At 38.0% G+C, this 14,058-nt stretch overlaps 1 protein-coding gene across 1 annotated transcript in view; it reads left to right on the forward strand.

The window, feature by feature from the left end:
• SWT1 (SWT1 RNA endoribonuclease homolog) overlaps nucleotides 1-13,953 on the forward strand; it is a gene marked incomplete at its 5' end in the record, with an annotated part of 63,608 nt that extends 49,655 nt beyond the window's left edge. The window contains one exon of the mRNA XM_079762056.1: nucleotides 8,030-13,953. Within this exon, the coding sequence (XP_079618182.1) occupies nucleotides 8,030-8,173 (144 nt within the window). The 3' untranslated portion in view covers nucleotides 8,174-13,953. The remainder of the gene's footprint in view (nucleotides 1-8,029) is intronic.
• Nucleotides 13,954-14,058: the final 105 nt, after the last annotated feature.

Genomic DNA, 14,058 nt, shown 5'->3' on the forward strand with positions numbered 1-14,058 from the left:
AGAGTGTTATCCCAATGTGCACCAAGGTTGTGGGTTTGATCCCAGGTCAGGGTACATACAAGAATCAACCAATGAATTCATAAATAGGTAGAACAACAAATTGATGTCTGTTTGTCTCTCTCTGTCTCCTTATCCCTTTCCTCTCCCTCCTCCTCTCCTTCCTACGTCCTTCTCTCCTGCCCCATCCTTCTATTCCTTCCCCCTCCCTCTCTCTCTAAAATCAATAAATAAAAAATAAAAAAATAAGTTATTAAAGACCCTCAAAGAGTTTTTGTTTTATGTGGGTCATATTTATCTGTATTTACTGTATTAGAAATTAGAATTGATAAATTTAAAATATTTATTTAAAAATAACAGTAGTTAATGAATTACATGTTAAGATCAGTAACATAGAATTATGAAAAGAATTTTTCCCAAACCAAAAATGTTATTGACGAGAGTGGCATTGTACATTTTTGCAAATCTCTTAATGTCTGGTTTAATAGAAGAAAGCTGGGTTCTCATAGCTGTTGCATTTATTCTGTTTCCATAATCATGTCATGTGTCACTGGGAAACTACTGTGTACTCTTGCAAGAGTGAGATTGCAAAAGGCAAATCATGTCTCAGTCTTGTTAGGAAAATAGCTTTGGCCTCTGACATCTCAGACCCTTGGAAAGAGGCTGGCATTCCCCAGACCATGTTTTGAAGAACAACAGGTGTAAAGAATGCTCAGTTGACAAAATAGACCTTTGCCCAGTCCTATTTGTATCCTCCCTCCCATCCTCTCCTTAGTGATTTTGTGTTTATAATTCTCAACCTTACCTTTATGGTTTTACTACATATTATTTATTATTAAAAATATGGGGGCCTGGGCCAGTGTTGCTTAGTGGTTGAACGTCAACCTATGAACCAGGAGGTCATGGTTCGATTCCTGTCAGGGCACATGCCTGGGTTGCAGGCTTGATCCCCAGTGTGGGGCATGCAGGAGGCAGCCAAATTAGTGATTCTCTCTCATCATTGATGTTTCTCTCGCTCTCCCTCTCTCTTCTTCTCTGAAATCAATAAAACTCTATTTTAAAAAGTTTTTTTAAGTGTTTCTAGTTTTTTAAAAAAGGGATTAAATTAGCAGTATCACACACTATATATTCTTTAAACAAATAACTTGGTTTCTAGCATTCATATGTAACAAAAAAGGACTAGTATAAATCTGATTCTTGTATACACAGGGTATATGTTTGAATCTCTCCATCCCTGGGCCCAGACAAACAAATCCTGAGGAGAAAAAACACATTTAACTTAAATCTTTCACTGTCACCTTATTCTTTGTAAGTCAACATTGAGATTCACCATGTTGAGGCATGGAGCACAGTTAGTTCTATTACAACATGACAGGTGCGTTCCTAATATCACCCATGCTCTATGCAAAACCATGCAGTAAAAACCTCTGGGTGCATAAGAAAAAAGGGGGCTGGAGCACATCTCTCAAAGATGTAAGGACACATTGAAAAATCAAAATGGTGTCCCAGATTTACGCATGTTAGTGGTTAGGAAATATATAAATGCTATAATAGATTTAACACTTGTAAAAGTGCTCAGATTGCTTATAGAAGTGGTTTTTGGAAGGCTGCAGTTCATCGGTTAGTGTGATGTGCTGGGGGAGGGGTTATCTAGAATTGGATGTAAAGTCACAGCACTAAGTGTGAATGGATGTAGCCCATAACACACAGGAAGCTGAAGTAGCTGTACATGTTTGAGGTGTGTGCATGCGTGTGTTTTGTCTGTTCCTAAGCAGCTTGTCTCAGCTGGGTGCAGTTTTCTCTCTTCATCTAGCACCTCTCACTACTGAAATTGTGCATAGGACAATTACTAGTATGGGCTCAAATTGCTCTTTACTATATAAGTGGTGTTGGAACAAATATGTGCATTTGGAACAAGTGTTGGAACTAAACTGACTGCATTTTTTATTTTCATTGCTATGTAATATGCCACTGCAACACTAAATCACTATTTATTTGCTATTTATAATTGCAGATGTGGTTACAAAATTTTATGTGCAAGCTCAGGGACTAAGTTAACTATCAAGGTGCTTCTGTTAAAACTTTTAATTGATAAATTTGATGGTCAAGATGCGAGGACAAATGTCATTAAGCAGCACAGCTATGAACGTTCACTCATTAGATTCAAATAAGTTTTCCAAGAAAATCTGATAGGCAGTGGGCATGCATGATGTTGTAACTGGGGGAGAGAATGGGTGTTTTTTTTTAACCGTGATCTTCAGACTATCTTTTTTTTTTTTCAGACTATCTTATTTATAGATCTTTACAGCCAGTTTACATGTAAATGTGTACATGAGATTTGTGTTAGAATATAACGTCTCTGAACCTTAGCCATATTTTTGAAGGTGTAGAAACCCCACTGTAGATAACTTAGAGGGCAGAGTCCCTTGCAGAATGGTTCCATCAGATCTCTAAAATTAGTTTAACTTCCCCGTACTGTTGGAGTAGTTGGGAGGTTTTTTGGAGGGGGTGGGAGGAGGTAGGGAGGGTACAGGGATCAAAATTGAATGTTCAAATTTCTAATTTGTTTTCTTTCCACTTATAGTACCAAGGATTTGAACTATGATATTAATAAGCTCCGTCTTATACCCAAAAAGATGATTTTGAAATCAAATATACCTAATATCTTGAATGGATTGAAAGATATAGCCTTTAGATTTATTACTCTGCTGTTGTTTTGAAATTATTTGCCCTATCTCTCCCCCATATTAGCCTCTGGGATAGTCCACAGCTCAGTTTTCAAATAAGCTGCCAAAAGAGACAGTGGTTCATATTAGACATGGGGCCAAATGAATAGATAGTAGGTGGTAAATTTTTCCTGTGGCTCAGAGATGAAAATAGATGAGTGATTTAGCTTGCATATATAGCTGGCCACCTTTGAGAATATTAAGAAGAGCAATTACTTAAAATGTCTGAATTTCCTGTTCTTTGCTTTTTAATATAAAGTGTTAGTTGTGAGGAAGGAGACTATTGACATGCCCAACATCATATTGATTGCAATAGGGATGTAATTAAGTAGCTGAAGAACATAAAACTTTACTTTAGGTTCTGATAAACAAGGAATTGAGGTTTCAGATTGCCAGTAGCTTTGATCCAAAGTTGAATTCCATGACACTGGAAAACATCCGTGTTCACTGTCTATAAACCAGTTAACTTTTCTGTCTTCTGTAGTTTCTGTCTTCTGTAGACTCTTGGACGTAGCTTTTGCTCTTGCCAGTAATATCTGTCTGTGCGCTTTTTACCCTGAGCATATGAGGAGTTTGCTCAGAAAATCCAGGATGGCCTGGCTGATGTGGCTCAGTGGTTGAGCATTGACCTATGAACCAAGAGATCACGGTTCGATTCCTGGTCAGGACACATGCCCAGATTGCGGACTCAATCCCCAGTAGGAGGTGTGCAGGAGGCAGCTGATCAATGATTCTCTCTTATCCTTGATGTTTCTCTCTCTCCCTCTCCTATCCTCTCTGAAATCTATCTGTCTGTCTATCTATCTATCTATCTATCTATCTATCTATCTATCTATCATCTATCTGTCTATATAAAGAAAATCCAGGATGGTAAATTAATGAGATTATAAAACAGGTTACCAAGTATATATCTTGTGTAGTGTCTTATATGTATGAGAAATAAGTTAGGAGCAGGTTTAAGTCACTTTGTTGGCCCTGTAAGTTCTTGACAGACTGTCCTGGCATGTTTGTGAGACAAGTTCCTAAGGTCATTTTTTTTTTCTAGATAAAACGCAAGCAGTTTGTGACATTAGCCTCATAAAACACCTGGCATGTCCAAACAATTTACTACCTAAGATGGCTTGTATATCAGAAGCTTTCTTTTGTTGTCAAGTGCTTTTAGGAATGTCTGCTTCCCTACTCCAGGAACCAGGTCCCTGGTAGTGTCTTCAAACTTATTTTTCGAGCTGTGGTTGTCTTGACTGTGGGTCCAGGACCTGAGTGTCGGCATCACCTTGGAACTTGCAAGAAATGCCAACTCTGAGGCTCCACCCCAGACCTCTTGGATCAGAAACTCTGGGGGTGGAGCCCAGCCATATGTGTGACAGTCCATCTAGGGCATGGTCAAGTTTGAGAACCCCTGTGTTAAATTAATGACCTGGTCTGTCCAAGAAACCTCAGACAGAAAAAGCCTTAGAAAAAAAATAATCTAGAATTCAAATTTAGACCTTTGATGTTTCTGTCTTTTTTTTATTAATTTTTTAAAATATATCTTATTGATTTTTTACAAAGAGGAAGGGAGAGGGAGAGAGAGATAGGAACATCAATGAGAGAGAAACATCAATCAGCTGCCTCCTGCACACCCCACATGGGGAGGGGATGTGCCCGCAACCAAGGTACATGCCCTTGACCGGAATCGAACCTGGGACCCTTGAGTCCGCAGGCTGACGCTCTATCCACTGAGCCAAACTGGTTAGGGCTGATGTTTCTGTCTTAATTAGAAAAGGATTACATTATTTTTGTGTCTATAGATGCAATAATACTTTGTAGTACATTTGACTATATTATTTGTGAAAGAAGATAATACAAAAGTATATACTTTTTTCTTTTTTTAATTGAGGTAATATTCAGGTAACAAAATTAACAACCACTTTAAAGTGTATAATTCATTGTCATTGAGAGCATTCATTCAGTTGTGCAGCTTTCACCTCTGTCTAGTTCCAAGACATTTCCATCACTCCAGTAGGACATTCCATATCCATTAAGTAGTCATTCTCTGTTCTCCCCTCCTGGCCCCAAACCCTGGCAACCACTAAGCAGCTTTCTTTCTCTATGGATTTATTCACTCTGGGTGTTTTTTGTAAGTTGAATCAGACAACATATGACCCTTTGTGTCTGGTTTTGTTCACTTAGCATGGTATTTCCAAGATGCATCTCATTGTAGCATACACTGAGTGGCCAGATTATTATGATCTCTGAACACATAATAATCTGGCCACTCAGTGTGTGTGTGTGTGTGTGTGTGTGTGTGTGTGTGTGTGTGTGTTAGAGGCCCGGTGCATGAATTCGTGCATGGGTGGGATCCAGCCAGCCTGGCCAGGGGGAGGGGACATGGGCGGTTGGCGGCCTGCCTGCTGGTCGAACTCCTGGTCGAGGAGACAGTTTGCATATTAGCCTTTTATTATATAGGATATACACTGAGTGGCCAGATTATTATGCATTCAGAGATCATAATAATCTGGCCACTCAGTGTATATCAGCACTTCATTCCTTTTAAAGGCTGAATAATATTCCATTGTATGTATATACCACATTTTGTTTATCCATTCATCTGTTGTTGGACATTTGGGTTGTTTCCACTTTGGAGCTAGTGTGAACAGTGTTGCCTTTGTTTGAATTCTTTCAGTTCTTTATAATTTGAGGAGGGTGTATACCTATGAGTAGAAGTCCTAGGTCAGATGGTAATTCTCTGTTTAACTTTTGAGGAACTTCCTGTTTTCAAAGCAGCTGCACTATTTTACCTTCCCACCAGCAGTATACAAGGGTTCTAATTTCTCTGCATCCTCACCATTTATTTTCCATTTTTTTATTATAGCTATTCTAAAGAATTTGGAGCTTTATCTCATTGTGAACTAACGCTGTTGAACATCTTTTTATACGCTTGTTGGCCATTTGTTTGTCTTTGGAGAAATATCTATTCAAGCCCTTTGCCCATTGTTAATTGGGTTGTTTTTCTTTCTGTTGTTGAGTTGTAAGAATTCTTTATGAGGAATCTGGCTCCAGGCCAAAATCTTAGGTGTGATCTTTTAGATCTGACCATGACAGTTATGTGCCTTTTATCTGGCGGCTCCATTGGGGAAAGCTGCCTTCTCCATACCAGATTCTGTACACAGCCAATGAACTACAGCCTTCTTGAGGGGGCTGCAGGCAATGCTCAGGCCCCCTGCCCCTGGGCATGCTCACATGCGTACTTGCATTCCAAGTCCTGGCAACTTCGTTTGGAGGCCTTGTATGGGGGGCTTTGGCTGAGGCATCTCTTCTGAGACCTCTTTTAAGAGGCCTTGGCCATAGTATTTTTCTCCACTCTGACTCAATGCTTTTCTGCTCCTAGCTCTTCTCCTTTTCTGTGCTCTGAATATTTATGTCCCCCCCAAAATTTATATGTTAAAATCCTATTGCCCAAGATGATGATCATACAAGGTGGGCTCTTTGGGGGGTGATTAGGTCATGACGGTGGAGCCCTCATAAGTGGGAATACTGCTCTTATAAAAGAGGGCTCTCACCAGAATGTAGCTATGCTGGCACCTTGATCTTGGACTTCCCAGCCTCTGCAACTGTGAGAAATAAATTTGTGGTTTAGCGCCCAGTCCATGATATTTTGTTATGGCAGGCTGAAAGGACTAAGACACCCTTAGCCATTTGCCTGGATGAGAGGCAGGACCTTAGTTCGGGGCTCCTCAGTAGTGAGATACTGCCCTCTCTCTGCACTGCATATTGTCTGACCCTTACATGGCATCATTCTGTGGGGAAAATGGAGCATTAGGGAGCTGACACCTTTCATTTGGCCCCTTGCAGTCGCAGTAAATAAATCAAGTCCTGATTGTTACTTTCGGTTTGGCTTGTTGACTGTCAACCACCTGGCAGCGTAACATATATGTTCTGGATATTAGACCCTTATGAGATATATTCGTTTGCAAGTTTTTATTTTTTTGAGAGATTTCTGTTTAATCATATTTTATGTTATACTTTACCGCAAAATAACATTGCCAGATAAGAAACCAGACAAAATATCAAAGACATAAAAGAGAACAAGAATCTTTGAACTAAACCATGCAAAGTTGTGTAAATGTCAACCCGAACAGGTGCTCGGGGCAGAGCACCAGGTGGTAGAAGGGGAAAAAAATTGCAGTCACCTCATCAGAATTGAGTTTATCAAAAGTGCTCCTGGGTTATTTGCATTTTTGCCTTAAAATGTGAACTGTTTATACTGTCGCAAAAGGACAAAACAATTTTTGCTGGGCAGTTCATATAAATTCTTGCATTTTTACTTTTTACTTAATTTTTTTTTATTTTTCAATTACAGTTGAAAAAGCTTTAATTTTGATAACATCCATTTTGTGTGTTTTTTCTTTTCTTGCTTTGGTTTTTGGTGTCATTATCTAAGAATCCATTGCCAAGGCTAAGGCTATGAATATTTACCCCAAATATTTTTCTAAGAATTTTATACTTTTAGCTTTAACAGGTCATTAATCCATTTTGCATTAATTTTTGTATAAGGTACAGGTCCAACTTCATTCCTCTGACATGTGGATATCAAGTTGTCCTAGCACTGTTTGTTGAAGAAACTATTCTTTTCACATTGCATGGCCTTGGCACCCTTGTCGAAAATCAGTTGACCATGTATATCAGGGTTAACTTCTTGACTTTCACTTCAGTTCCATTGGTCTGTATGTCTGTCTTTATGCCAGTACCACACTGTTTTGATTGAAGTTGCTTTGGGTCAACTTTCCACCTCCGGTGTCAAATAATTAATATTCATTTAACTGCTAGATAACTTATTTCAGCAATTTTAAGTGTTGAAGCCCTGTCAGCGTCCTATCCCCTCTCTAGTGTCTGTTCCTAGCAGGAGGAGCATTCTCTTAGAATCTTCTAGTCTACCTGTTCTTTAACTCTCAAACTGAAGAACACAAAAATATGTACTCTACCTCCCTGCCCCCCAGCCTTGCTTACCACTCAGATTAGAACATATTAACATCAGCCCAACCTCTGGGAGAGGTCCTTCAGAAACCATACAAAGGACTTTTTTTAAGCATCCAGCTTCGCTTGTTGACAGCAGGTCTGCCAATTCCCAGAATTCCAGGATCAAGATCTCCATGTTGATTGATAACTATTCTACTAAGTGCTTATCCTCCCATGTTTTGTCTGTGCTAAGAAACCGTAACTCTCGGCATTTTTCTCTCTCAAATATCAAATAATGTATTTCAAATCTCAGTGATATCCTGTTGTATGAAGTGTTTTCATTTACCTGACCAGCTCTCTTGCAGTGATTTAACATTTCTTTATTCCCCAGGGAAAAGTTAACTATCGGATGCCGACAGCTGGTTGAGATGGAGTATGCCATGCAGCAGTGCTATGCATCTGTGTATATGGAGGCCAAGAACAGGGGGTGGAGTGAAGACAATGCTCAATGATAGGACCTAATCTGGTAACTCCAAAGGATTGCATTTGTCCTCAAGAACAACAGAGTAGCTTTCAACCTTTTGAGCCAAACTCCAGAGACTTGTAAGAAATCTCATTTGTATAAAAAGGTGATTGCTTATTACTGACAGTCTCATTGAGGTTCTCTAAAAAGCCTAATGCATCCGTTATGGGATAAACTGTGAACTCAACTCTTCTGACGTTGACAATACTTTCCTACCTCCACTCCTGATACTGAGCCAGAATGTTTAAGGAAAGGAGAGCTGCTTTTTAGTCACCTTAGGGCAGGAGCCATTGTGGCCCCTGAGGAAGGCACAGCATTAGCTTCTCTCTCAACCCTGAATATATGGTTACATGATCAGGGACACTTCCAAACTCCAAGAAAGAATTAGGACATGACCATGCTCACCATACTCCACAAATGAAATCTTAACCCTGGACTGTTTTATGATTAGCGTCTTCCATGTAGACCTGGTGAATGTAATGCACATCCCTTCCACTTCCCCAAGGTACTGAAAATAGAATTGTCACTTCTGCTCCAACTTGCAATAGCAGCCTTTCTTCTGCCCTAGGCTTGTCACTTTCCGGTGCATTTCTAATGAGGAGCAGGGAGACCCCAATGCAGTTTCCCCTTACATGTGAAGCAGCATGAATTAATGGGATTAGGTGGCAGTGACTGACGTTTGCCTCTAGGTAAACCAAATGTTTAATTGACTTATTATACTGCAAGTTGGAAGTCCTTGTTTTTTTGGAGTATATTATGCTTTTGTTAGTGCATTAGATGAAATCTAATTTGGTATTCTATTATAAATGCTTATTTTTTAAAGTAATAAATTATTTTCACTAAGATTTAACTTTTCATTTTACTTCCAAATTGTATTTCTGAATGTGTGCAAGGTGTGATTATAAAGAGAACCTCCTTAGGATGCTCACTAGTAGTCTGTGCAGGACCCACTGAGCTTTGTTTGCACTCAGAGTGCTGGGGCTCACCATGCTGTCTGCTTTGCACCAGGGGGGAGAAACCCTCTGCTCTCCCCTTTCTTTTTCTTCCCCAGGAGCCAAAACATCCCTTCCCGTGGAACAAATGAATTTTTTTCAGGTCCTAATCTGTCAGCTGCTTTTGGTTATTACTGTTGGGTTTCAGCTCATCTTTGTTCCCTCTCTTTCCGTCCTGTCTTTTATTTATTTATTTTTTAAATTTCTTGATTAAGGTATTACATATGTGTCCTTATTCCCTCGTTATGTTAAGCATTTCTTTTCACTCCATTAACTGCTACTTTCTATTTCGCTCTTATTTATGTGCATTTTATCTTAGTCTGTGTCTTTTACTTTGTGCATTAACTTGTCAATTAGTTCAACATTAAATTTTATTGATTTGTGAAGGTGTTTTCTTCTAATGTTAGGTTTTGTGGTTGTTTTTATCTTTTTATTTTTAGAAACATTCTTTAAAACTTTTTTAGTCTTTGTTTCTTTGCAATGTCAGGTTTTTTCCCCTCTCCCTTGTTGCCTTCTTTTCTAATTTTTAATTTTATTACACTAAGTCTAGTAATTGTCACTGTGCACACTTATCACAGTATTATTGACTGTATTCCCCTTCATCTTTTCAGTCATTCCCCAATTTTCTCCCCCCTGGCAACCATCAGTATGATCTATTTCTGAGTCTGTTTTTGTTTGGTTTGTTCATTTGTTGTTGTTTTTAGATTCCATATACAAGTGAAACCTTACAGTATTTCCTTTCTCTGACTTATTTTACTTGGCATAATACTCTCTAGGTCCATCCATGTTGTTGCAAATGACAAGATTTCATTCTTTTTTATTTCTGAGTAATATTCCATTTGTTTATTTTTGCTTTTGTTTCCCTTGCTTGAGGGACATATACATAAAGAAATTATAGAGGCTAATGTCAGATAGTTTACTACCTGTGTTAGCTTCTAGGAGCTTTATGGTTTCAGGTCTTACTTTGAGTCTTTAATGCAGTTTTAGTTTTTGTATATGGTGTGAAAAAGTGGTCCAGTTCCTTTTTTTATTTTGCATCTGTCTGTCCAGTTTCCCCAGCACTTTTTGAAGAGGCTGTTGTTTCTTCATTGTATATTCTTAACCTCCTTTGTCATAGATTAATTGACCATATAAGCAAGTTTATTTCTGGGCTGTTCTGCTCCACTGATCTAAGTGTCTTTTTGTCCCAGTACCATTCTGTTTTGATTACTGTGGTCTTGTTGTAGTCTGAAATCAGGGATTGCGGTACCTCCAACTTTGTTCTTGTTTAACATTGTTTTGGCTGCCCGGCCAGTGTTGCTTAGTTATTGAGCATCGACCTATGAACCAGGTCACAGTTCGATTCCAGGTCAGGACACAGGCCTGGGTTGCGGGCTCATCCCCAGTGGGGTTTGTGCAAATCAGCCCCGATTGATGCTATTTCACTATCTCTCCCCCTTCCTCAATAAAAATATATAGTAAAAAAAAAAAATTGTTTTGGCTATTTCAGGTCTTTTGTGATCCCATAGCCATTTTAGGATTATTTGTTCTAGTTCTGAGAATGCCATTAGTATTTTGGTAAGTATTGCATTGAATCTTCAAGGTTGCTTTTAGACATTTGTTTTGATGAAGAATTATCAGATCTTTAGAAGAGCAACTTCAGGTTTTAAAATCTCTATTCTTTAATATGTGTGGCTATTATATTTTGAGCAGAAGCCATCATATGCATTCCATAAACCAAAGTGGACTGATGGGGAAAGTCACACCAGGGTAAGGGCTGCCTACTTTATGCCTTTGGCTATGCTGTAGTGAGGAGCTGGTGATAACTTCATGAGAAGCATCCATGAGAATTATTCTATCAAAGTTCCTGGCACCACTTTGCACTAGACTTTTCCAACTTACTTTTCCAGAATGCTATAGAGCTGTTTGAGGCTGCCTTTTCATGAAGCATCCTTCTGCAATCATCCATGTGTTATTAGTACTTCAATTCTTTTTATTCCCAAGTAGTATCCTATTGTATGAGTGGAATTTATTCATTCACTAGTTGGAAGAATGTTTCAGTTTTAGTTGGCAATTGTAAATCAAACTGCTCTATTCACACAGGTTTCTATGTGAACATGGTTTCCTTACACTTGGATAAATACCTAGCAATGGGATTACTGTCATAGGGTATTTCTCTAAGAAACCGCCAAACTGTTTTCCAAAGTGACCTTACATTTTCTGATTTGTCCAATAATACAAGTTCCAGTTACTCTGCATCCTAACCAGAATTTGGTATTATTCAGTTTTAATGTGACATTTTGCTTTTTATATTTTTCTAATGACTTATAATAGTGAGCGTAATTTCATGTTCTTATTGGAACCCATTTATCTTCTTTGAAGTGTCAAATCTTTTGCCCATTTAAACATTTGTTTTATTGATTTTGAGAGTTCTGGATTCAAACCCTTTATCAGATTTGTTTTGTTTTTTTCAAGCCTGTGCCTTTCAAGACTTGATGCCACTTTTGGTTTAGAAACACTAGCTTAATGTAGAAGATGGATCTTTTCATGACTTGCAAGTAGCCTTTGATAGATGCCTTCCAATTAATATAGCAACCCCGTTCTTTAATTGCTGGATATTTCACTTCATTTCATTTTCATTCAAGTTTGGTATCCTGTGTTTTCTCCAAAAGGCTAAAATTTTATCATTCCCTTAGCCACCTGTTCAAATGTATGTCCTTTTTAGATTCTCCTGTTTTCACAAGATACCAACCTTGTACATACCCAGTTTGATAATTGAGTTTTTGCTTCTCATTCTTATTTAACCTCCAATAAGTGATGAAGCTAATAGTGAAGTTTAAATGTTTTGTTGGCCATGTGCTATTAAGTTCAAGAATCTGTGACATGCATGGATATATCCCTCTCTATAAACTCTACTTGTTGATCAATGCATCACTTTAGAGAGTCTTCAGAAAGGATTTATTATGAAGGATATTGGTGCTTCACGTAATTTCTTTTTAACCTACAGATGATTTAACGTTCTTGGATTTTCAGAGTAAATTTGACATGTAAATGTGTAAGTTTAAGGTACAGTATTATGTTGATATTTATACATTGTAATGATTGCTGTGTAGTTATATTTATCAATTGCATAATTTATATTATCTATATTCATTATACTGTACATTAGATCTTTATGGCTTATTTACTACTTGTTGCCAAATTTGTATGTTCAAACATAACATCACTCTTACTCCACTCCTCCCCAGCCTCCTGCTAATCACCCTTTTATTGGTTTCTACAGATTCAACTTTTTTAGATTCCACATGTAAATGCTATCATACAATGTTTGTCTTTCTCTGACCTGTCTTAACATAATGTGCTCAAGGTCCATCCATGTTGTAGCAAACGGAAGGATATCCTTTCTCATGGATGATTTAACTTATTTAACAAGTCTGTTTATGGGACCAAATTTGTGGCTTGGCCTTATTATTGAAGATTCATATGTTGGTGTTTCCTTGCTTTTTGTTCTCTTTTACACCCAGTTAATTTACCTTTTGTGTCTCAGTAAAAAGACTCTTCAAATCCTTTTCTGGAACAGTAGGATACAAATAAATGCCTGACACTATAGTTTTCTGTGACTCATACGTTTCTTTTTTTTAAAATACACTTTTATTGATTTCAGAGAGGAAGGGAGAGAAACATCAATGATGAGAGATAATCAATGATCAGCTGCCCCTGCACGCCCCTTACTGGGGATTGAGCCCACAACCTGGGCATGTGCCCTGACCAGGAATCAAACTGTGACCTCCTGGTTCATAGGTTAACGCTCAACCACTGAGCAACCCTGGCTGGGCTATGACTCATACTTTTCTAAAGGTAACTCTGGAGTTGCAAAAATATCCTAAATCGTACTTCTTTTGCCTACTTCAACTTCAAGAATTCTGAGGCCCAGAGAGATTATAGGTATTAAGCAAGGATTCTAGCACTATATCATGTTCCCAAACCCAGGGGCTTCTCCTCAAAAATATGATTATGTTAAGAAATTCTAAAACATGTTGAGTAATGGTAAAGCTTTTATGGCATACAAGCCAAAAATCAAAACTCTTCAAGTCACACCAAAAAAATCATGCCTGAGGTATATGAGGTATAACCAATTGTTTTGTTAATTCAAACAGGTATTTTATAGTTTTGCTACTGTTTGAGGGGCCTAGAATATTTTATGCATTATGACAATGAACTGCAACTGTGGTTATCAATATTATTTCTAAATCACTCAAAAACCCATACTTAAAAAAAATTAATCGGAAGCTTCTTATATTCAAAACATACCTAAAAATATATTTTAGCCACCAGAATACCTATTTGGCATCAATGGTAATAGAGGAAAACTTTCACCCCAAGTAGTCTCATATTATTTGCATTTAAGTGTTACTTAGGAACTGAGAATTTCAAGGATTTTGCTGCTTAAACTTAATTTTCCTGTGTTAAATAGAACAATACAGTCATTAAAAAAAGAAGTTATCGTATTAGGCTCAAATTTGCCAACCTAGTTTTAGTTCAGAACTACCAATAGATATAGTCAGGAACTAGCCACCAGGTGAACTGAACTGACTTCCTTTCCTGATGGTTTTTGTGTGATGGATGATACAGGGAAAGTCAAAGTGCCAGTGAAATGTGCAGAAAATACCGCATTTTCTTCCTAACGCAGAATAGCTACCACTGGATAGTCATCTTGTCCCAGCTGGCTCATTAGATTCCTGTGTGCCTCTTTTGGTTTAGAAAACACTAGCTTAATGTAGTGTTTGTTTTCTCTGAGAGAAGAAACCTTAAAACCTTACATCAATCCTTACTTCAGATGTAAGGTGACAGGTGAATATTTTTTTCCAAATATTTTAAGCTCATTGCTATTGGAAAAAAGTTT

This window comes from Cnephaeus nilssonii (assembly GCF_951640355.1).
Source record: "Cnephaeus nilssonii genome assembly, chromosome: 21".
In the NCBI taxonomy this organism is placed as follows: domain Eukaryota; kingdom Metazoa; phylum Chordata; class Mammalia; order Chiroptera; family Vespertilionidae; genus Cnephaeus; species Cnephaeus nilssonii.